The sequence below is a fragment of the Stegodyphus dumicola genome, chromosome 10, assembly GCF_044657685.1.
Source record: "Stegodyphus dumicola isolate Sdum_Otavi_A_Nest chromosome 10, ASM4465768v1".
Classification (NCBI taxonomy): Eukaryota; Metazoa; Arthropoda; class Arachnida; order Araneae; family Eresidae; genus Stegodyphus; species Stegodyphus dumicola.
This window is the reverse complement of record NC_140777.1, coordinates 160807016-160830505: the sequence shown is the minus strand read 5'-3', so window position 1 is coordinate 160830505 and position 23490 is coordinate 160807016. Positions and strand designations below refer to the sequence as shown.

The following is a 23490-nucleotide window of genomic DNA, read 5'->3' as shown; positions in this document are numbered from 1 at the left end:
ATAATATACCGGTTGTCATTCCTACAGTAAAAAATAAAATAAATTCGTTGGCTGAAATGTGCGAGAAACGTCTGGAAAACATAATGTGCCAGTTATTTAACTGCCTTTAAAAGCATTTAAATGTCCATGTCTACAGTGAGAATTCTTTATAAAATATTTAAAATGCACCGCAATTTAAAAACTTTTATACGTATAAATCACTTACATTTTTCTTTATTTTGGGGAATAAAAAATGAAATTTCGAAAAATTTTGATTTCATGAAACATATTTAGAACGTTTGTCCCCTTAAACTTTCGACGAGTCCATTTTCTAATTGCCCCCTCAACAGTCGCATTGCCCCCTTGTGGGGCGTGGGCCCCACGTTTTGAAACATGGGCTTAATCCGATGTTGCTGTCGGAGGAGTCTGTGATTATATTTAGAATTTAACTAAATCAAAAGTTACTATGTGTTATTAATTGCTTCAACATTCAATTAATTTATTATTAAACAATCAATTAGTTAAGTGATTTTTCCTTCTATCGTGTCTGAATAATTTTGTATTCTGAAGCTGTCATTTCAATATACATATAGAAACTATAAATTTATTCATTATTCCATAATGTAATGGATGAATTAATATGCTTAACAACTGGAATCTAATGTGCTTTCAGCTGTTGCAAAAAATGCCTCCAAAGCTTCTTAACTACGGCAATTAAAATAATGTCGATATCTTAAGTAAAATTCATTGTACGAAATATGAGGTACTGAATATCACGAAAAGTAATGAAACATATTGCCCACATTAAGTAGAACAATTCTATGTTCAGATACACATTTATGAGACTACCTTTATCGTCACGATTTTGACGGTATTTTTTAACAGTGAACTTTCTGGATGTATAGTAGAATAAAATTTTTATATTATTAATTGTTATTTTACCGGCACGAAAGTAGTTGATGAACACTTCTTTCACCGAATCAATTGGCCGTAAGCAATTCCACGCTTCAACAACATCACATCGATGTGTATGCCGAAATGAAACTTTAATCAAAGTTAACAGATTCTTTTTTTACATATTCATCACGACATCTTGTATACTTATTATTATATTTTTAAATTCTGACATGCAAAGCAGCTAAACATTCTTTATTTCTGAAAGTAGCCTCTTTCTTATGTAGTCTTGCATGTCACACATAATCTTTCTTAAAAAGAAACTTTGTTGCTTCCGGTGTGCATTGTTTTGTTTTGGAAGATACAATCCAATGCACATGGGAAACAGCTTCAAAATGTTTTCTCCAATTCTCCCATCTATCTTCACTATTAAGATCACATCTGATCTCACAGTCGAAATCCTCTTTTCCTCAGAACTTGGAAGACACTACTTGTAGGAATATCCATCAAATAAAATTTTATAAAATTCATTTTCCACTTCGTTTGACATACTCACAGCCATCACAAATTTGAAACATAAACCGAGAGCGTTATTTCCTTTTGCGCATGCGCTCGGTGTCACAATTTCGCCGAGACCTGATAAATAGCCAAATTTAGTCGCGGGTTGCGTTTCCCCGCAGTGGCTAATCGCACCGACGGTGCGAATAGCTAGGAGGCTATTGCACCACCTACGTTCTTGCATGCGAACAATCAGCCCAGGTACCAGCATTTTACGCCGATTTCCGTAAGGGAGGTCGTAACGAGAGCGAAGTTTTTAACCCTAACTCAGCGATAGAAAGGGTTGTTAATAGTTCACCAGCAAGAGAATAATTTGCAAGTAATAATTATCACTTACAAAGACGAGGTCAATCTATATACATGATAATGTTTAGGAAATGATTAGTGTGTGTGTGTGTGTAATTATGGCAAAGCCTCGAGGGCTATCTGCCTAAGTGGAGGGATGCCTTCGTGGAGGACTTTCTAAGGGAAACTGGCTCGTATACACGTTACACATGGGGAAAACCACGAAAACGCCCATGCAGCCAGCCCGTTCGCGGGATTCGAACCTCGGACCGAACTACCAGTGTTCAGCGACTTTACCGCTCGGCCGCTGGTGGGCTAGGAAATGATTAGATAAAATAGGGATTTAATGATGGTTTTAATTGCAAGCGAGGACGTATAATTAGTTAAAATACCTTTAACGTATCTACAAAAAGAAAATTTCAGAAATTACTTAAATTCTTTTATTTAACAGAGGAATTTTTATGCAAACTTATACCCTAGTCTTATAGCATAGAACTGTCAGAATTTATTATTCAATAAGAAAACTTACTGAAAATGATAATATTCTTATATATTCATCACTTTTTCAGTATCCACACACTTTTATAGGCTCAAATGCCATATTTCAAAATCAAAGTTATTTATGAAATAAAACCTTATAAAATCTGATAAATCATTTATGTGTGCAATTTTTAAATCTAAATCTCTTACATTAAATTATTTCTGTCTTTTAAATTACATCCCATTATTTATTTAAATTTAATTTATTAATGTGTTTGTACTAATGTTTCAAAGTTCTTTGAAATACTTTTTATGTCCTGAAAATGCCAAGTATTTCCATAAAAAAAATAAACAGGCATACAAAATTTGTTAATAACCAGTATTATTTGATTAATTGTTCATTTAATCGCCTTTAATTTATTTCATGTCTATATTTTCTCGACAGAAATCTTCCGTCTAGTTTTAATTATATTTTCTAAGACGAAAATTTTCAAAGAGGAAAGAATTAAAGACTTGATTGTGCAAACCATATCTTTGAAGCTAAATGTATTCTAAGAAGTACAAACAATGTAAATAAGATTTTGTCCCCCCCCAAATCACTCATTTAAACTATTCCAACCGTTCAGGAAAACGATAAACATTGCGAACATAAAAATCTGCACTTTTTTATATATACTTTAATAAAAGGAAATGTGTTCCTTCTTTATATATATATATAAGAAAAGGAATCCATTTTCCTTTCTAATCTTTTGAAAGTCGCCAACGCATAAAAAATGATAAACTACGCGAAGGTAGTCAGCCGGCTTTAAAAAAACAAAAGTACTACACTACAACTGTTCACTACAACAGTTCGCGTACCGTTCTTTTCAATTGGGTTCGGAGATCATCATTCGTTAGTGGTGTTCGACACGAGGGCCTTTACCACTACATGTTTATCAATCCCCTAAGGCCTAAAGTTCGTTAAATTCCTGTGCATTAGTCCTGTGCACTTGTAATAAAAGTAGTTCTTCAGTAGTGAAGAATTTGATCAGGGGTGACGCCATATATCGACCACAGATGAAGTCTTCGTTGTATAAGCTATAATAGCAACTAATAATTTTGGCATATCTTTTCGCAATGGCATATCTTTGACACATTATCGTAGATTTGACACAGTATCGTACAGTAAAAAGGGAAAATAATATATACAAGTCCCAGAATTTTTTTTTTTTTTTTTTTTTTTGCTTTCGTCTCAGGCGAAAGTACCTGTATCTTAATACTCATAGGGAAGAAGACTGTCACGTGATATACGAACTTAATGATGATAAAGTCAGCAGCCTTGGTACCGGGCAAAGTCCATAGAAAGATGAAAATGATGATAAAGATGAAACAAAATCTAGATTAAATAGTTGAAAATAATAAAATATATACAAGAACTACCATCTAACATTATGATGTATAGTTCTGGGCCGTTTATGCGGCTGTTCGATTAGATAGTCGTACTCCCCTATGTTTTTAATAACTTCGTGAGTGGAGGAATCACATTTTTCGTAGAATTTGAATGTAATCTTTAGTAATTCGGCATCTAATGGTAAAATCTTTAGAGAATTATGGATGACAGTGTTCCTAAAGAACCACGGAGAGTTCGATAGGAATCTGAGAGTTTTATTCTGAAAACTTTGAAGCCTTGCTCGGTTTGAACGTGCAGTAGCTCCCCACGCCGGAGCGGCATATAGAATTATGGGTAGGATTGCTTGTAGATAGAGTGTTCTTTTAGCGTTGATATTTAACTTCGAATATTTGCACATCAGAGGGTACATGCTCATTCATTATAGCACGTTGTGCTTTGTCTCTGATATAATTAACATGAAATTTGAAAGTTAACTTCTGGTCGAGATAAAGACCTAGATATTTTACTTGGTGATCACGTGACACGATTTGTCCGTCCATCGTAATTTCTTCTAAGTCTTGAGGGATATTTCCTTTTTTAAAGTAAATAACTTTTGATTTTTCGGGGTTAATTTTAATTTTCCATCCTTTAAACCAGGGTGAAATGTAATTAATGGCATTCTGTAGTTTATTTCTTGCATGATATGGATTAAGTGAGTGACATAAAGTGCCGTGTCATCAGCACAGCATGCAGTGAGAATATTTTCAATATTAGGAAGATCATTAATATACAAATTATAGAGAAGCGGGGAAATTACCGACCCCTGTGGTTAACCCGCGTGAATTTTTCTTGTGGTGGAATAGATATCTTGAATTTTAACTTGAGAAGTTCTGTTCTTTAAAAAATCTACGATTAGATAGATGATGGTAGGTGGGAAATTATAGTTCATAAGCTTGATGATAAGACCGTGATGCCAAACTTTATCGAAGGCTTTCTCTACATTCATAAAAATAGCAGCAACCACTTCGTTTTTATTAAAATTTTCACCTATGAATTCTACGATTCGGGCGATGTGCTGAGTTGTTGAGAATCCCTGGCGAAATCCGAATGGATGGTCTTTGATGATGTTATTTTCATTAGTAAAATTGATGAGTCGAGACTCGATAAGCCTTTCGAAAAGTTTGGCAGTCGCAGGCAGAAGACTGATCGGTCTAAAGTTACTTGTGAGATTTCCAGCTTTGCCAGGCTAATGGCGTGTTTCCAATTTTTTGGGAATGTATTAAGTCTTAAACATGCATTAAAAATATTTGTAATAAGGACAATGCCTTTCCTTGGGAGGTATTGCAGGGCCTTATTAGTGATATTATCATATCCAGATGCTTTCTTTGTATTAAAGTTCTTTATAATTTTCTGTATTTCTTTGGGAGAAGTCGGGTTGTTTTGATTTTCAGGATTTTGCAGAGAAAATCGGTCACGTGATTGATAATATTGATATCATTCGGGTGTGGGAAATTATTTATATTAAACTGTTGTTCATAGTTATCAGCGAAGAGGTTGACAATTTTCTTATGATCGTAAATTTTGGTATTATTATCATCTAGAATGCGTCCAATAATGGAGGGAGTGCTTCGGAGAGCTTTAGCAACTTTCCACACAGAGTAGTCGGTGTGCGAAAGACTTTCAATGAAGTGATCCCAGCAATTGTTTCTGTACTCTTGGATAAGTTTTCTGAGGTTTCGATTGGCAGCATTAAATCTTCTTTTGTCTTGGGTGGAGTGAGAACGTTGATAAATTTTTCTTAGTCTATTTTTCTCTGTAATTTTCTGCCTAATATTGTGTGGGAGCGTATAATTAGTCTGTTTTGGAATAAATTTGGCGTGGTTGATGGCTTCGTTGATTTTACTGCTAAGATAGACTGTGGCATCATGAATTTCGCTGTTATTAGTCATTTTAGTGGTAGCAGATATGTTTTCTTCAAGGTGATAAGCATAGTTTTCCCAATTAATGCGACATTTTATAGGCGGAAGACCATGCTTAAGCCATATAAAGTGAAGCGTACTGGTAGGTGATCTGAAGAAAGTTTATTATCCACTTGGAGAAAAGGTATTTGAGAAACATTGAAGGTAATTAAGATGTCTAATACATCAGAAGTATTTGAGATTTGATGAAAATGCGTAGGTTCATCTGGACCATAAATGTTGATATCAGGGTTGTTGATGATGTAATTATTAAGAATAATTCCTTTTGGATTATTTCGCCTGGAGTTCCAGTTAGCGTGCTTACAATTTAGGTCCCCAGCAATAATAGTTGGATAACCTAAGTTGAGAATATAGTCAAGATCTGGAGTGTTGAGGCTGTTGGGTGGCTTATAAACAGCAATAATGAGATATTCTTTATTATCACTGTTCAAAATACCTACATGCACTTGCTTCAAAATTCATAAGGGGAAGAGCAAAGATGGTAATGTTTAGGCATTTTTTCATGAGAATAGCTGTACTACCACCACGGTTATGAAGACGGTCAGATCTATAGATGTTGTAGTTGGGAATTTTAAATTTGTCATTCGGTTTGAGGTGGGTTTCACTTAATAAAATTACATCCAGACTGTGCTGGTTGATGTAGTTTTGAATTTCAATTTTCTGATTTTTAATACCATTACTATTATAAAACATAAACTTGGCATAATTAATATGTTGCATGGTATTTGGATTAGCCGTATGGGCGTAATTATTCACGCTCGTTCTGGATCTTTAGTGCTGTCATTGCAGTTTTGAGCCTGGAGTCGAGGTTAGAAGCCTGCTTGTATTGCTGGTAAATTTGGTAAATTTCAGTAATGAACCCGGTGAATTCTTCAAAGGATTGTTCTTCTGTGTCTGTGTTTACTGATTTTCGTTTATTTTTGGAGGATTGATCTTCTTTATCGTTATTTACAGATTTCTTATTATTCTTGGGGGATTTCCTGTCGTTAATCGTCTTTGGGTTGCTCTTGGTAATCGCCGCATATGATTGGTTGTACGGGGCAATGCCCAAATTACGTGATTGGCTGAGAGTAGCCGGATTCTGTTGATTTTGCTTATTTTGGGAACTTTTTGGTGTTTCTTCTTCATTAATTTTTTCAATAGCTGTATTTCCTGGTCTTTTGGGGCATTCCTTACTACAGGACGCATGTCCTCCTCCACAGAGAACACATTTCGCAGGAAATTCTTTACCTTTTTGAGGGCACTGGAAGGATTTGTGATTCTCGGCGAATCTGAGACACCGGGGCATATTTTTACATGCACGTTGAGTATGGCCGTACCGTTAGCAGTTGAAACACTGCGTCGGTCCGGGCCTGCTTTTGTACGAAACCACTTTTACTCTAATATCAGTAATGGGGCGTACATGATTAATTAATTTTCCAGCTTCAGTGGAGTTTCAACATAAAAATCGGGTAGGTTAACAGCTATGCCATCGCGCATGCGCTCTATTTGTTTGCATTTTAATACTGGAATGTTTTGAGATTTAAGATCTTCAATTTCTTTTATGTCTGTGTCATTTGATAACCCTTTTATTATGCTTCTAACCACTTTGTCAGAGTTCAGTAAAAATGTGTGATAGGGAATCTTTCGAGAATCAAGCCTATCCTGAACTTTGCGGTAGTCGTCTGCAGAAAACAACTTAATCCTGAAGTTTTCGTCTTCTATTTTTCCTTCAACTTTTTCGATGCCTAAATCTTCTTTTATTTCTTTACGTAATTCTTTCCAATTTATTTTAGGGTCTGTGATAATAAGTGGTGGAATTTTGCCAGCGTATTTATGTGGTTGTTTAAATCCTGTGATACAGTAGTCGTGGTCGTTAATTGCAGTAGTCGCGGTGTAACTCGCAGAAGTATCAATTTCAGTGTCTTGTTCCATATTATCTAAGTTTTCTTCGCTAGGAAGAGAGTCAAATTTTGATTGAGTTTTTAAGGGGGGTAAATTCTCTTCAACCTAGGAGTTACTGTTATTTCGTGTGCGTTTTCTGGGAACCTGTTTCCATTCATCTTTGATTTTAGTGTTTTGTGAAACGGCTATTTTTTCGACTTGTTTTACAAGGCTTTCGGGAGTATTATAAGTATCATTAAGGGTTTTATGATACTGTTGCCTCAGATTGTTTAGCACAGGTAGTTGCTCACTATTCGGTTTGCCGTCGACGAAATTCGCCGAATAATTTGCAATCTCTTTTTCCAGGGTAAGAAGTAAGTCCAGATCCTTAAGGTCCGTATCCTTTACCGTTTCCATATCGTCTTCGTAAAAAAGCAATTATAGCGCGTGAGACGGACTCTCAACTTAGAATCAGGATAACCAAAAAGAACAAATTGCAGCTTGGAAATGATGTTGCACTTACAAAGCCTAATTAGGCTTAGCATCGCGCAACACAAAAACGTTAATTATTTTACCAGTTTCGCTCAAAATCAAAACTTCTAAGTCACACTAGATGAAGTAACACTTAAATTATATGAAACACATAGTCACAATTCAAATGAACTTAGAAACACAAAATGAAAGCATACATTTAAGAGCTCACCAACTTTCAAGTAACATCAAGTCTCACATAGAGCTATGACAGTCTCGGGCGTTGGAGATGATTGGGTTCAAATGACGAATCCGACAACTCAATGCGCATGCGTGGTTAATAATGGTTGGAATAGCTCAAGAGGCTAATCGCACTGCTGGTGCGAATAGCATTGGGCCGCGTTTCCTAGGGGGTGCTTCTAAAGTGGTGCCAGACACCAGGGTACCTGGGTATTACTAACCCTACCCCTCATCGAACACATTATAGTATAGTTTCGAATATATGTGAATTATAACTGAAGGCATTAACGAACATATCTTAAAATGTTGTGGATATACATAATTATCAGGTAATGGTACATAATTTTTAACAGCATATCTCCTAACGGTAACTTAAAGCAATAATCTGGATAGAAAGCCAGTCAAGCACAGAAGCTGTCGAGTGGTAGAGCTGGAAAGAGAACATAGACAAACATGGCAAAACAAAAGAGGTAAGTGCGCTACTTTGGTGCCGCTAAACTGACAACATGCATGATACTAAAAATAATATATAATACAATAACAGTACAGAAATTTGTAGATTATATATGTATAATAATAATCAGTCATTACACACAGAAATTAAGGTAGGTTAACACACATAATGGCCCGCGGGCGCTTAATATTCATAGGATTATTTACATCATAGTTATACTTAGTTATCGCAGGATTGTCAATAGCCTCCTGCTTGTCATAAAAATTCCGCGATAGGCGGCTGTAATAATCCTTGAGTTCCTCAAGTTTTAGCTCCTTGTGGAGTTGTCTGTTCCTAACATACCAGGGGGCATTGCAAATTTGTCTAATTGCCCCATTCTGGGCTGCTTGCAGTCTTTTTCTAAGTGATTTACAAGAGTATGCCCATACCGGGCAGGCATAACTCAGAATGAGGAGTAACATAGATTTGTAAATGAGCAACTTATTATCTATAGATAGAATGCTGTTTCGAGCAATTAAGGGAAAGAGTGAAGCTTTACTAGCTCGAAACTTCTTGATAATATTTGTAATGTGTGGGTTCCATGTAAGAGATTTAGTGAGGATCACTCCAAGATAAGGGACCTGCTTGATCCAGAGGATGCTTTCTCCATACATCTGCAGGCAGACTGGAAATTTCTTTTTTGTTGTAAACAATATAGCATATGTTTTCTCAACATAAACCTTAATTCTCCACTTGACAGGCCAAGCCTCTAATGCCTGGATGTGTTCTTGTAAGTGTTGTATAGCTGAACCAACAAATGCGCTTTGTGTAAGGATCGCAGTGTTATCTGCATACATTGCGAGTGTCGTGTTGGGTGTAGTGGGTATGTCGTTCACATAAATGTTGAATAGAGTGGGGCCCAAAAGGGACCCTTGTGGTACGCCAGCCCTTATAGGGCGGCTGGTGGATAATGTGCCAGAAATGTGAACGACAAAGTGTCTACATGTTAGGTAGGATTTGATCGTGTTAGTGATGTAGCCTGGAGTTTTAAGTAATCCCACGTATCATGTAACAGTATTGTCCTACGCACAAAGTACTATGTATTCTGTATGTATGTTGTTTATCTGTATTATCTGCATTATGTACTTGCAATCTGTATTATGTACACCATGTACTCTGCATGTATTTAATTTTCTCTTTTGTACTATGCATTTCGCATGAACTATGTACTTGCATACTGCACAACCTTTAACATAAGTAACCCGTACTATAGGCATATCAATTTGTTACATATCACTTAAACGCATTCCCGTACTGCATTATGCACAGCGCATTATGTATATTGAATTTTTAATGGTCTTTGTTTATATGTGATATTTTTTCCTCTCTTTGTGTTTATTTATTTATTTATTTATTTGTGTGTAATTTGTGCATTATGTGTTCCATGTCATATTTTTAATTAATTTTAATGTGTATATTAATGTGTTTTATGTAACTGCTGTTTGTAATTTTTATATATAACATATGTACTACGTTCCCACACAATGTCTTACATCAGTTATAGCCCCTGTATGGCCATGTAACAAATTTATTTAAGATCCAAATGAACTCCCGGCGCAGCCTCCTGGGGCTCCAGGGAGTTGTTGTTTCTAGATAGTGTTATATTTATTGTTATATAGAAAATTTTTTACAGCACCTACAATTTATCCTGGTCACGGCACCATTGTTATATTGAAAAAAAATTATGTTTGTATTTTAATACCATTTAACTTTGGACTTTGACTGATGGTGCCGGACAAAAATATCATAATCAAAAATCAAATATCAAATAATTCACATTCAAAATCTATTTCATAATATTCATATATCATTTCGACATTCTTATAAATATTCGTATAGTAAATCTATCAATCAATTGTATATCATATCTATCAATCAATCAATCGTATAGTGGTATAGTACAATTTAACTTTTTAGGTTTGCGTTGTGAGTAACCTATGTAAAGGGAAAATCAATAACTCCAAATTCAATTAAACTCCATGTTTCTTAAAAGCCTCCCGGCTCAAACAAATGGAGGGACATGACAGACCACAGAAACTACACTAAATTAAACAAATGAAACATAAAATACATATCAAACACATTTATTAATTTCTAGAATATTCAAACATATGATAACTAGGTAAACTGATCAGTCCCCTACAAATTAACCTTAAGAGGTAAATTAACATATATATCATTTTAAATCTTATACTCATGTTAGGTGTACTAATTTTTTTTAACATTACATAACTCACAATTTAGGCGGTTGTACCGCATATTAATATAGTATCATTACTCGGTTACAATTTAAATACAAAAGACAGAAAAAAAATTCACTCACAGGGTGAAGTTCATACATTCAACTCCTATGCCATCATCGACTGATTAATATGGAGTGCTGATAGTTCAACAGATCGTCCTACTCATTGCGTTGACCATTCGAAGAGATCGAGAATGCCATCATCGACGGATTAATACGGAGTTTTAGAGAGTTCAACAGATCGTCCTACTCATTTCGTTCACCATTCGAAGAGATCGAGAATGCCATCATCGACGGATTAATACGGAGTTTTAGATAGTTCAACAGATCGTCCAGCGTCCAAAGTTTACTCGAGCACCACATTATTCCTGCTGTCCTTTATTCACAAAATCATCGTTAATGGAGGCAGACAGTTCTTGCGAATTTTAAAGATGACTTGGTTGCAACACCATTGAAGCTGTCCTTACAATAAATAAATTCCAGAGCATGGAATGATGAAAAAAAATCGACGCAGCTGGCACAGGCAGAATAAACAGCAATGCACACCTTAGAAGAGACCTACACGAGTCTCTTTCATTCTGGAAGCCCCGAAACTCACCATAAGCGTAGAGCACCTTTGGAACAAAATCTAATTAGGAAGTCAAAGCCGGTAAAAACAGGAATACCGCATCAGGATGTCAGGATCACCAAGAGAATCTGCCGAACAATTCTTGGGATAAGAGAAATCGAAATTCTTCTGCTGAGCTCTATGCCTTATGCCAACGCAAATTCTCGCCAGCTAAAAGCCGAGAGAAAAATCATACCCTCTGCCGGCTGTTCACGCGGCTCGCGAGAAGCAAGACCCGAAGGGTCAAGCCCCCGCTTTTTTCTCCTCTTACTCTTCTTGCAAATCAGAATCAGAATGAACTCTAGCCTGGTGCAAGCACCCAGGAAAACTCGGTTTCTCCGCCTCTGTGAGTTCATAGGCTTTCAAAAAAATCATAAAATTATATCTTACCAATCCCGGAATTTTAAGTTATCTAAATTGAGAAAATGACACACCCATGACGAATCAAACACCAGAAAATCTGACAATGCAATCCGAAAAACATCTGCACTCACATAACGTGAGAAAAAAATAGACCCCCCCAACTAACAAGCGAAACTAGCTTTTACAAGTATCCAATTATTTAACTTAGTATACCTCCCACTGTCTTGAAGTAATAAAACTGCAAACTTACAAAGCGACAAGAAAACAATTTCCGTTTCCCATGCATGAGCTAAAAGGGCGACATTGTTAGTGAAAAGGCCATAAACCAGATGTGTGTCCTCGCAACCGTCTCTCGCCTTTGTTACAATTCCCACTCAAGAATAATGAGTTAAATAAAACCTTAAGAGCTTAAGAATACTTTTTTTCCCAGATTAAAATACACATGAATACAAATAAAAATATTAGAATAATAATAATATAAAACACATATTAATAATTTAAATTCTCTACATAACAATAGCGAAGGGCGCGGGACATACGCCTGTTTACCTATGTTAAACACCAGGTGTCCCCGTCCTCCGTAACCTGTAACCCCAGGTTGTATAACTTGTATGTGAGGGCATCTAGCTACACACGGTCGAAGGCCTTAGCAATGACTAGAAACAGACCTCCAGTCACTCTGCTTCTTTGTAAACCATCACTGATCATCTCCACAACTCTATAAAGCTGGTGGGTGGTTGAGTGCTTCTGACGAAAACTGAATTGTTATGGAATGATTACCTTATGCTCCTCCAGATATTTATTCAATCTGCTCAGTATTATTGTCTCAATTAGTTGACTGACAGAGCTGAGGAGGCTGATGGAACGATAGGACTCAGGTGCAGTGGCTGGTTTGTGAGGTTTCAGTATTGGCGTAATTTAAGCAGTTTTCCAACATGCCGGAAAGTGTTGAAACTGTAAGATGCAGTTAGTCAGCTTGGTGAAATAACATATGGTCTTTGGTGGAAAATTCTTGATCATCTGATTGGAAATACCATCCAAGCCAGGGCTCTTTTTCCTTCTCAGCCTTTTGATGCAACTGCAGACCTCCGAAGGCATGACTAAGATTATGTTGTCGGTGTATGGGCTTGTGTAATTGTGATGAAAGTCAGCAATAAGCTGATCTGTGTTGTTGTCTAAAATGTTGTTCATACAGAACTGAGATTCCAGATGCTGCGCTAAAAGTTCTGCCTTCTTATCTCCAGTGTAGTGGATCCCTTGAGGCCCGTTAAGGGGCGGAATGGATTTGTAGCATTTTTTATACCTTTTCACAGCTTTCCATAGTGATCCCAGGTAGCTGGTCCAGCGATCTTGTGGAAGTTTGTTTGCAAGAGACTTGACTGCCTCACACAGTTGGTTGAAGTGCCGTTTGTCTTGTGGGTGCCTTGTTCTCTGGTATTGCCTTCTGGCTGCATTCGTTTGTTTTAACAATAGACGTAACTCTAATGGTTTGAAGGCTTTCTCAGTTTTAACCTCTATCCTTGCTTTCTCATAAGCATATTGAACTTGGCAGGTGAATTCCTTAACCAAACTATCAATGTCATCCCCCGAATGTATCATTGGAATCGTGTACTGAATGTTGGTTAGAGCTTTGGCAAAAATTTGCCAGTCGGTGCGAAAGGCTCTTCTATCTGTTGTAGTAAAACTGCTGCGGTCCAGAATAATTCTGACCAGATTATGATCAGATGACAATTCATCAGGGGTTAGCTAGAGGGGGGCAAGGGGGGATACCTGTCCCCGGGCGCAGCATCCAAGGGGCGCCAAATTGATATTACGAAATTTTAGAATTAAATGTTTTCCATCCTTGGCAAGCAGTAGGGCCGCGAAATCTTCAGTTGCCCTTGGGCGCTGAAAACCCTAGCTACGACTCTGCAATTCATCCAGCACAGAAACATCCAGCGGACTGCTGGTGTTTCTGAGCAGGAACAAATCAATTATTGCAGCTGACCCAGCAGCATACCGTGTTGGGGTTTTTCGAACTGCTATATTAAATCGAGCCGAACCGGCTAAACTGTAAATTAATTTGCCTGTAGCATTTGAGATGTAACAGTTCCACGCTCAGTGTCGTGCATTTAAGTCTCTACCTATGTCAATATGTGTTCGTGTGGTATTGTTACATGATTATGGGGAATGCAGCATTTGATAAAGAGCGCTGTTCCTCCTCCTCTTGGTCGTAAAGCATTGGCACTTCTATTAGATCTGTAGGTGCTATAATTCGCAACATTAATTGGTATTTTTGGGTCAAGCTTGTGTTCCTGTAGGAAAAGTAAGTCGGGGGCGTGCTCATTTACAAACTCCCTGAGTTCATTGATTTTACGATACAATACGTTCGCATTCCAAGTAATTATGTCTAAATATCTTTATACAGTACAATTCATAATTAAACAGTTAAAGAAGAACTGAAAACATCATCTAACACGTTAAACAAGACGAACAGTTTATCAATAGTGTTCTCCATTGTCCTTAACACAGGCATTACTGCGGAGATTTTTGCTAAAACAGTAACAAAGGAAGTTCCTTTGAACATGTCAAAAATTTCTTTAAACACTTTAAAATATCCGTAAAAGCATTAACATTGCTGTTACTTGCAGCCACATCAGTCCTGTTGTTATTTACAGTCCTAGTACTAACATGATTAACACTATTTACACTTTTTACAACATCTTATTTTGCTACGGAAGCCGCAGCAGTATTAACAGTTGAACCTTTGGCCACACTGGCGTAGCTTCGGCCGGGGACCACCATAGCAGAATGAGGCGCACAGGGTGCCTTGACATCAGCATTTTTAACATTATTTGTACTAGCTGACTTAACGCCAGCCGTGCGTCGTACTGGAAATTTAGGATAACCACGGTTATTTGCCGTGTGCCCTGATTGTAAACAATTACAGCAAACTGGCGTTTCTAATTGTTTAACATTACACATTGTAGTTTTATGTGCACCCGCGCATTTTACGCAGCGGGGCTGCAATTTGCAATTCTCACTAGAGTGGTGGAAGTGTTGGCAGTTGTGACACTGCACAACACCTCCACGCACCTTGTATGGATGTACTTCTACATATAAACATAATATTTTATTTACATCATAAATGTTTTGCACCCCTGGTATGTTATCGAGGTGAGCCTGAAATAACGGCATCGGGGCCCTAGATCTAGTTTTTCTTATTTGAACCACTTTTCGTGGTTTGTACTTCATCTGCTCTAATTCTTCAAAAATGTCCTCAGGGGGACAATCTATTGGCAGTCCTCTTATGACTACTTTAACTGGCTTCTCAGTTTTTCTAGTAATTATATAGTGATCAACACTATTATCCTCTAAATATCTAGTTATGGATCTATGATCCGTCTCTGACTTGGGAAATACTTTTAAAAATTCCCCGTTGACTTTCCCTGCAAATCTAACTTAGTATCATCTCTGAGCTTTTTAAGGAAGTCAGAGAATTTAATAGCCGGCTTAACCATTATCGGTTTAACTTTCGGCTGCACTATTTCTACGATTTCATCCTCATCAGCTACTTCCATATTATTACCATCTGTATTGACATTCACATTATTAACATTACTATTATTTTCACTTAATTTATCAAATTTGTTATTAACAGGCACCTCGCTATTACGAGGGCTATCCAGAAAGTAGATTACGTTTTGGAATAAAAAAATAAACAAAGTATAGGAAACAAATTTTATTATATACAGATGAAAGCCACACTCAAATACTACTTTTCTACATAGTCACCATACAAATTAAGGCATTTATCGTAGCGATGTACGAGCTTGGAAATTCCTTCGTCGAAAAATTCGGCCGCCTGCGCCTTCAACCACTTCGTTACCTCTTCTTGCAGCTGTGCGTCGTCATCAAAACGCTGCATAGCCAGCCACTTCTTCATTGCTGGGAATAGGTGGAAGTCGCTCGGTGCCAGGTCGGGACTGTACGGCGGATGAGGAAACAACTCCCACTTAAAAGATTCAAGAACTTTACGAGTAACATTTGCCGTGTGGGGCCGGGCGTTGTCGTGAATCAACAAGATCTTAGAGCTCAACATTCCTCTGCGCTTGTTTTGAATTGCTCTTCTGAGTTTTTGGAGAGTTTGGCAATACCTTTGAGAGTTTATTGTAGTGCCTCTTTCCAGGAAGTCCACCAAAATTACACCTTTTCTGTCCCAAAAAACAGCCGCCATCATCTTCCTTGCCGACATTGTTTGCATGCATTTCTTGGGTTTTTGGGGAGAACTTGTGTGCCCCCACTGCATTGATTGCAATTTCGTTTCACAGTTCACATGTTTCACCCATGTTTCGTCACCAGTAACGATGCGATCGAGTAAAGAGTTACCATCCTTATGGTAAGCGTCCAAAAAGTTCAACGCTGCAGCCATTCGCTGATTTTTGTGGTCCTCTGTCAAGATTTTTGGAATCCATCTTGCACAAAACTTGTGGTAACCAAGCTTTTCGCTGATGATTTCGTGCAACAAACTTCGAGAAATTTGTGGAAAACTCAAAGAAAGTTCCGTTATTGTGAAATTTCGATTTTCACGGACTTTAGCATCGACTTTTTCGAGAAGTTCGGCGGTCACTATGCTGGGTCTCCCACTTCGATCTTCGTCGTGAACATTGGTTCGGCCATTTTGAAATCTTATGACCCACTGACGCACTCCACCTTCAGTGATAATGTTGTCCCCATACACTTCACGAAGCTGCCGATAGATTTCTATCGGTTTACAGTTTTTTGCAGTCAGAAACCTTATTACTGAGCGCACCTCGCAGCTCGCGGGATTTTCAATTAACGCAGACATTTCAAACCGTCACAGTATCTGAACGGAGCACAGCACGAACCTCTCACTAGCACGGCTAGATGCAGACTGAGCTGCGCAACGCTCTGACCCCAAGATGGCCGCGCTAGCCCCGCCCCTAGCGGACACAGACGGAAACGTAATCTACTTCCTGGATGGCCCTCGTACATTTAACAATTTTTGATGGCCTGGCCGCATTACGCGGCTGAATGAAGCCATCGACGTCCTGTAGCTCTTCTGAACTACGTTTAGATTTTTTAGAGGGCTGCTTAGGCCGTGGCACGCTAACACTAGCATTTACATTCTTAACTTTACTAGGTTTAATAATATCAGAACTATCAGTAGAACAACATGCATTATCAAAAACATTTTCATTATTTACATGATTATTACTTTCACAATTATCAGACATAACCTGACAGTCAGAATTACTAACACCATTATTTAACGATACACTATTACTAAGTTTTGCAATAGAAGAGTTTATACAAGTAGGATTATTGGCACCAAAAGAGGCACACTTACCTTTATATAACTGCATCAATCCTTCAGTAATGCCTTTAAGAGTCTTGATATAATTCCTATGCACTAATTTTTCGTCTTTGGAAGTTGCACGCGCAATACTCCGCATGGCATTAAGCTCTCTTGTTTTAACAGCGATCTCCAAAGTATGGATCTGTTGTAAGGCATTAAGGTACTTTCTTAAGTCTCTTTTCGCAGGAGTTCACTCCAGTTCGAATCAAGAATATTGTCCGCAAACACACATATATCCTCCGTAATTCCAGGTATTAATTCACATAACACACTTTTCGTATCCTTAGCTGGTAACAGCGGAAACTCCGCATCGGCCATTTCAGCACATCTTAGGGCTAACCGCGTTTCTAGGGAGGAAGTAAAAATACGCCTCCCGTTACCGCCTGTCTTATGGCAAATCGGCGTAAAATGCTTGTACCTGGGCTAATTGTGCGCATGCGCTGACGCAGGTGGTGCGAATAGAGGCTATTCGGACCAACATCCTTGATTAGGACCATCCAAGGAGGTTAGAATCAAGGTCCGTAGAAAGGTCCGTTCTTTCTACGGACATTCTAACACAAGGTCTATTAAAGTATATTAAATATAGTATATTAAAGAACCTTGATTCTAACCTCCTTGGGACCATCGGTGCGATTAGCTACTTGCGCTTGTTTTGCACTCGCTAAGTCTTTATACTCTGCCTTTACACCATCTTTAAATGAAACCATCCTGAATGCGAGGCTATCACTGGGCAGAAGAATATTTATCGCCTTTGTTACCATTATTATCACAAAAAGCTGTTCTTTAAGTACATTAGCGTTAGACAGAGCGAAACCTTTTCATTACGAAACAAATAACATAAAAAAAAAGCGAGTATTTTTAAGGAAACTTTTAAGAAGCATCGTCTCAACTCAATCAATATGGCGCCGCGCATGATTTAAATGTGTGATGTAATAGTTACATCTTATGAATTCTTACATTAAAGAAAATTTTAGATTTAGTAATCCATTTAAAGTGACATTTCAAAATGCCTCTGTCTTTTCCTTGGAGATCTGCTGTCGGAAAAATGGTCATATGTAATCTACAACTGTATCGGGCGTTATATTCCGCTCATGTTAAAATTCTGAGCTATTCATTTTTTCCAGTGCAGGTAAATGGATTTCTTGCACTATTACTTATTGTCTGACACTTCTTAATAAGTAATTTTTAGGTAAAATTTTACAATTGGGTGTCTTGTCATTTTGGCGATTCATTTTTGACGCCAAGATCGGCGCCAGGAAGGTACAATTTCAAGATGGCCGCTACACAAAACCAAAATAAGAAGTCAAAGAATTGTATAAACTCGGTGTCCATGTATACATCGATTTAGTTTCACCTAAAAAAACATCAGAGAATTGCTCCAATTAGGCATTGTGCACTGCCTTAACTTTGTCCATGTACACATTGATCTATTTACATTAAAAAAAAAAAAAAAACTAGGGAGCTAAAACAAAGTTAAAACTATCATGGTAACCAGAAATGGGGTTTCATCGCGAAAACTGAAAACAAATTTGGAGAAACTGCAGAATCGCCCACTGTTTGGCCCGTTTTTAAGAATTGCTCATACTCGGTATCCATGTGCACATTGACCTATTTTCATGTAAAAAGAACATCTCAGAATTGTACAAATATGGCATTGTGCACTCCCTTGACTTCATCCATGTACACATGGACCTATTTTCACTTAAAAAGATCAAAGAAAATTGACAAAAATCAAATTCTTCCTCCTCTTGTAAAAAGCGCCAAACAAATAAGTGGGCGATTCTGCAGTTTATCCAGCTTTTTTTGATTTTTTGTTGTTGTTATTATGAGGCTTATGTGCATGATATACCATTTTATAATATAAAACACACTTCTTTTCCATACGATAGAAAAACTTGTATTAGTTTAGCAGCAATATTTTAGTTACTTATAAATTTTTAACATTTCATTTTATTCGGTAATCTGAAGAGGCAGAATTGCAGAGTTCTTTCAAAACGTTATATTTGATATTATAAAAAAGGTTTGGGATGCTAAAAGTAATTAAAAAAATAATCAAAACTCATAGAAGTGTACTGCAGTTCTTTTAACAAATTAACGGATAAGTATCACAATAAAACAATAATTTCAATTTCAGTTAAATTTGCACAAATCGTAATTTTTCACTTATTATCACCTATTTTCACTTAAAAAAAATATCAGAAAATTGCACAAACTTGTCACTGCACACTTCCTTGACTTTGTCCATGTACACATCAATATGCCCCATTACCAAAATCGTTTACGGCAAGGGTGTGGGGTGTTTTAAATTCATGCGTAAAGTTTTCATAAAGTATAGTCATGTCTGTGTGCTGGCTTTTTGAAAAGGAATTTTTTTTTTAAAGCGAAGTATTGTGTATTTGCCAATTTTTGATTTCATTGTTAGATGATATTTTTCAGGCAACCATATTTTTTTTATAACTTGAATCAATAGGATTGCAGGATTGGTTGCTATTTTTATCTGATTCTGTATCTGATTACGATTTGCTTTTTCTAAAACAGTTTATTTTTAAATGGTGAAAACAGAATCTGTTATTTTCATTTTGTTGGAATTTCAACTATTTTGAGTGATCATGATGATGGTTGAAAGGTATGATTTAAATTTTTTTTCACAACTTGGAATGAACTGGGAGAATGTTTATGTCACTGTGATAGGTGAGAATGGGTTCAGTTGGAAGTGAGGCATGCAATGATGAAATGCATTTAGTAGGAAAAAAAGGAAACACATGGTGGTTTTATTTGGTAGTAGCATAAAAACTGGACAAATTAGCATTTTAGGACAAGTCCTTTGAGGGAAGATAGTTGGTTATAATTCAGATTTTAATGATGATGAATAGGATGGTTCGAAAGGCCTCCTGTGATTTCATTTGAGATTGATGTGTTAAAGAACGTCTATAATGGGGGGAAAATTACAGGAGGTTTTCTCAATAAAGATATTTTTTAGTTACATAATCTTCATTTAATAATTAATATTTGTATATTAAATTTCTAGAGTGTGTTTTCTTTTTAATATTTTAATAATGTTTTCTGATTTGTGATAAATGCTGATAGTTTGGCAATTTTTTTAGAAACAAATTGCCAAAATCACCAACTTGCCCCAATAAATAAATTTAGGGCTAATCTTTGGAATATGGTAACAGGTAGTTTGGCGACATTTTGGTAAGGCGATAAAGGTTACTAGCTAAGACTTTAGCAGTGTACATGGATAAAGTCAAGAGTGTGCACAATGCCATTTTTTGTGCAATTCTGAGATGTTTTTTTAGTACATGGATGCCGTGTATGTGCAGTTCTTAAAAACGCGGCAAGCAGTTTGCGATTCTGCACTTTCTCCCAATTTCGCACTTAATCTTTGTCATGATTAAGCACTTTTGTTCCATAAAAGTTCTAGCATAAGCCTAATTTGGCTAGCAGTTTGTTGGGAAAAAATGTTGAACGGGAAAAAAAAAAACAAAACAAAACAACAACAACAACAAAAAAAAAACATGCCTTTACTTCGGGAAAACAAAATGGTGTCCAAACAAAAACCAGCAGGTTGCTGTAGCAGGGTTGGTCGCCAAAAAAATCGCCAAGTTACCATAATCCAAAGATTAACCATTACATTAATTTTCTTTTCCCTCTAAATTATCTATTATAAAAGTCGCCACAAAATAAGCTGTGACTGGAACTGTGTACTTCTCAGATTATTGCTAAAGTCCTAGCTAGTAACTTTATTGCCTTACCAAAATGTCGCCAAACTACCTGTTACCATATTCCAAAGTTTAGCCAAATTTAGGTTAAACTTTATTAGGTAGGAAGCTATTCTTGGCCCATGTTTTGAATTCTGTAGAATGTTTGTAAGTGGATAATGTCTTTGTATCATGATAGTTCTTGAAATACTGTGTTTTTGAGAGGTTGGTTGAAAGGGGTGGAAGGCCCTGGAATCTGTTCCTGGGAGATTCTCTTTTGAAATTGGAACTTAGCTGTGGAAATTTGTACTGCAGCCTGATGACTTCTGGGCCTAAGCTGACAGGCACGACGTTTGCCTTTTAGACTACCATAAAATTCATGGATTTAATCAGAAGTTAATCTGAGGAGAATGAGATAAGTCACAACATAGTTTCATCTAGTAAATGAATTTGGCAATCTTCTGAATTTCATATAACCAGAGAAAAATAGAAACAAAGAAGAAAAAAAAGTTTAGCAGATTATTTACAAGCATATTGAAGAATAAATGTAGTTTCATCTAGTAAACGAATTTGGCAATCTTCTGAATTTCATATAGCCAGAGAAAAATAAAAACAAAGAAGAAGAAAAAAATTTAAGCAGATTATTCAAAGCATATTGAAGGATAAATGTATAAATCTGTGATCACTATTAGAATGTAACTTTAAGTATTTATAACCAAGTGACAATTCCTATCAAAGCTAGTGTATAATTTATACAAGTAGAAATATTTATGTGAAAAATATGCAACATACTCAGAGCCAGATTAAAACAGTTAGAGGTCCTACGCACTTAAAAGATATTGGTGTTTTAAAGATTTATGAGGAGATGCATTTTCCTCATCTACTTAACTGTGCCACCCACTCTTGCCCGTTCATTGTTATATTTTGGCTTTTCTGTGATGTTTAATTGTTTATTCAGATCTGGGTTAACAGATGGTGGTAGTCATCCATACTTCTGTGAAATATACAAGCATATTTTGCAGCATTTTGCATGCCCTTTTCAAAGCTCAAAGATGTCTGACAGGAAGCATTTCATGAGTGATATAACATACAGTCCTAATAATATTTCTGACACTGATAGCAGTTCTGACTCAGATTTCAAGTATATTGAAGGTAGTTATAGTAAAACAGATGAGAATTTTTCAGATTTCTCTGTAGATAGTAATGAATCTGAAGATTAATTTTTCATTCAAAATGTTCACTAGTGGTGTAAAATTGATATACAAAATATTCCACTAGCTCCTTCTTCATTTCCTTTTCTTGGCAATCCTGGAGCAACATTCACTGTGGAAAATCATGCAACTGTTTTGGATTATTTTGAACTTTTTTTGATGATCTTGTGTTGCAAAGAATATTACTAACAGATATGCTGAAATTATCAAGAAAAAAAGATCAAGGTGGATAAAGTGAACAGATACAAATGAGAAAGAACTTGGATTTTTCTTTTCCGCTTTGTTTCTCCAAGAAATAGTAAAAAAGCCATAACAAGAATATTATTGGACAAATATGCTGCAATCCTTTACCCTCTTGTTGAGTAAGTTTTCCCGGATGAAACTTTAAAAGCATGGGAACCAATCTACATCTAAAATTTTTGAAACAACTCATGAATTAAAACACTTTATTTAGAATCAAAACACTTTCAAAAACCAAAACACTTAATTTAAAATCAACGTAGTCAATTGGATTTCGGTGGAAAATGGGCCGATATAGAGTTTAACATAGATTCAAAACAGTTTCGATTTTCTTTGACCTGATGCTGTCGCCACATGAACTCAGCTAAATAAGAATCTAAATGATCTCTCGCTGTTGCCTCCTATGTCTCTTGTTCCTCCATTTAGCACTGCCCCACATTCTCTCAACTGTTTGTGTATGAACTCCTGCATTAGGATCAATAAAATTGTATTTATGATTAACTTTAGCATGAAGGAATACTTTTTCTATTCTATTTGTTTGGTAACCTTTCCAACTGTCAGAATAAATTGTGCTACCAGCGAGTCTTTTGTTTCTCTACATATACCACCAAACGCCCACTGTTCGGGTAGTACTTGACCACAATTATTTTTATGCTTAGTAAACAAACTTTCATCAATTTCCACTATGCAATCTGGTCCACCTAATTTCTTGTTTGGTTTATTCTCCATATCCAATACACATAATTCATGCATGTAATTGTTCCAATCTGTAATAGTTTTGGTTGATCTTTACATTATGGTAACTTGGCGATTTTTTGGCGAAAATTTGGCGACCAACTCTTCTACAGCAACCCTCTATTTTTTTTTTTCCTGCCGCCATTTTGTCTTCACGAAGTAAAGACATGTTTCTTTTCTTTTTATCTACTGAACACTTCTTCCAACTATCTACTAGTCGAATTACACTTATGCTAGAAATTTTATCTAACAAAACTGCTTAATCATGACAAATATTCACTGCAAAATTGGGAAAAAGTGCACAATACCATACTCCTTACGCGTTTTTCAAAATAACACATACACATAAACCATATACACGTTGACTTATTTTTACTTAAAAAAACATCCCAGAATTGCACAAAAATGGCATTGTGCACAC

General features: G+C 36.5%; 1 protein-coding gene across 1 annotated transcript in view; it reads left to right on the top strand.

Annotated features, from left to right (window-relative positions):
* The first annotated feature begins 17931 nt into the window (after positions 1 to 17931).
* Positions 17932 to 23490, top strand: part of LOC118191706 (speckle targeted PIP5K1A-regulated poly(A) polymerase-like) — a 74222-nt gene continuing 68663 nt past the window's right edge. Inside the window, exon 1 of the mRNA XM_035362543.2 lies at positions 17932 to 18311. Coding sequence (XP_035218434.1) covers positions 18189 to 18311 — 123 coding nt within the window. The 5' untranslated portion in view covers positions 17932 to 18188. The remainder of the gene's footprint in view (positions 18312 to 23490) is intronic.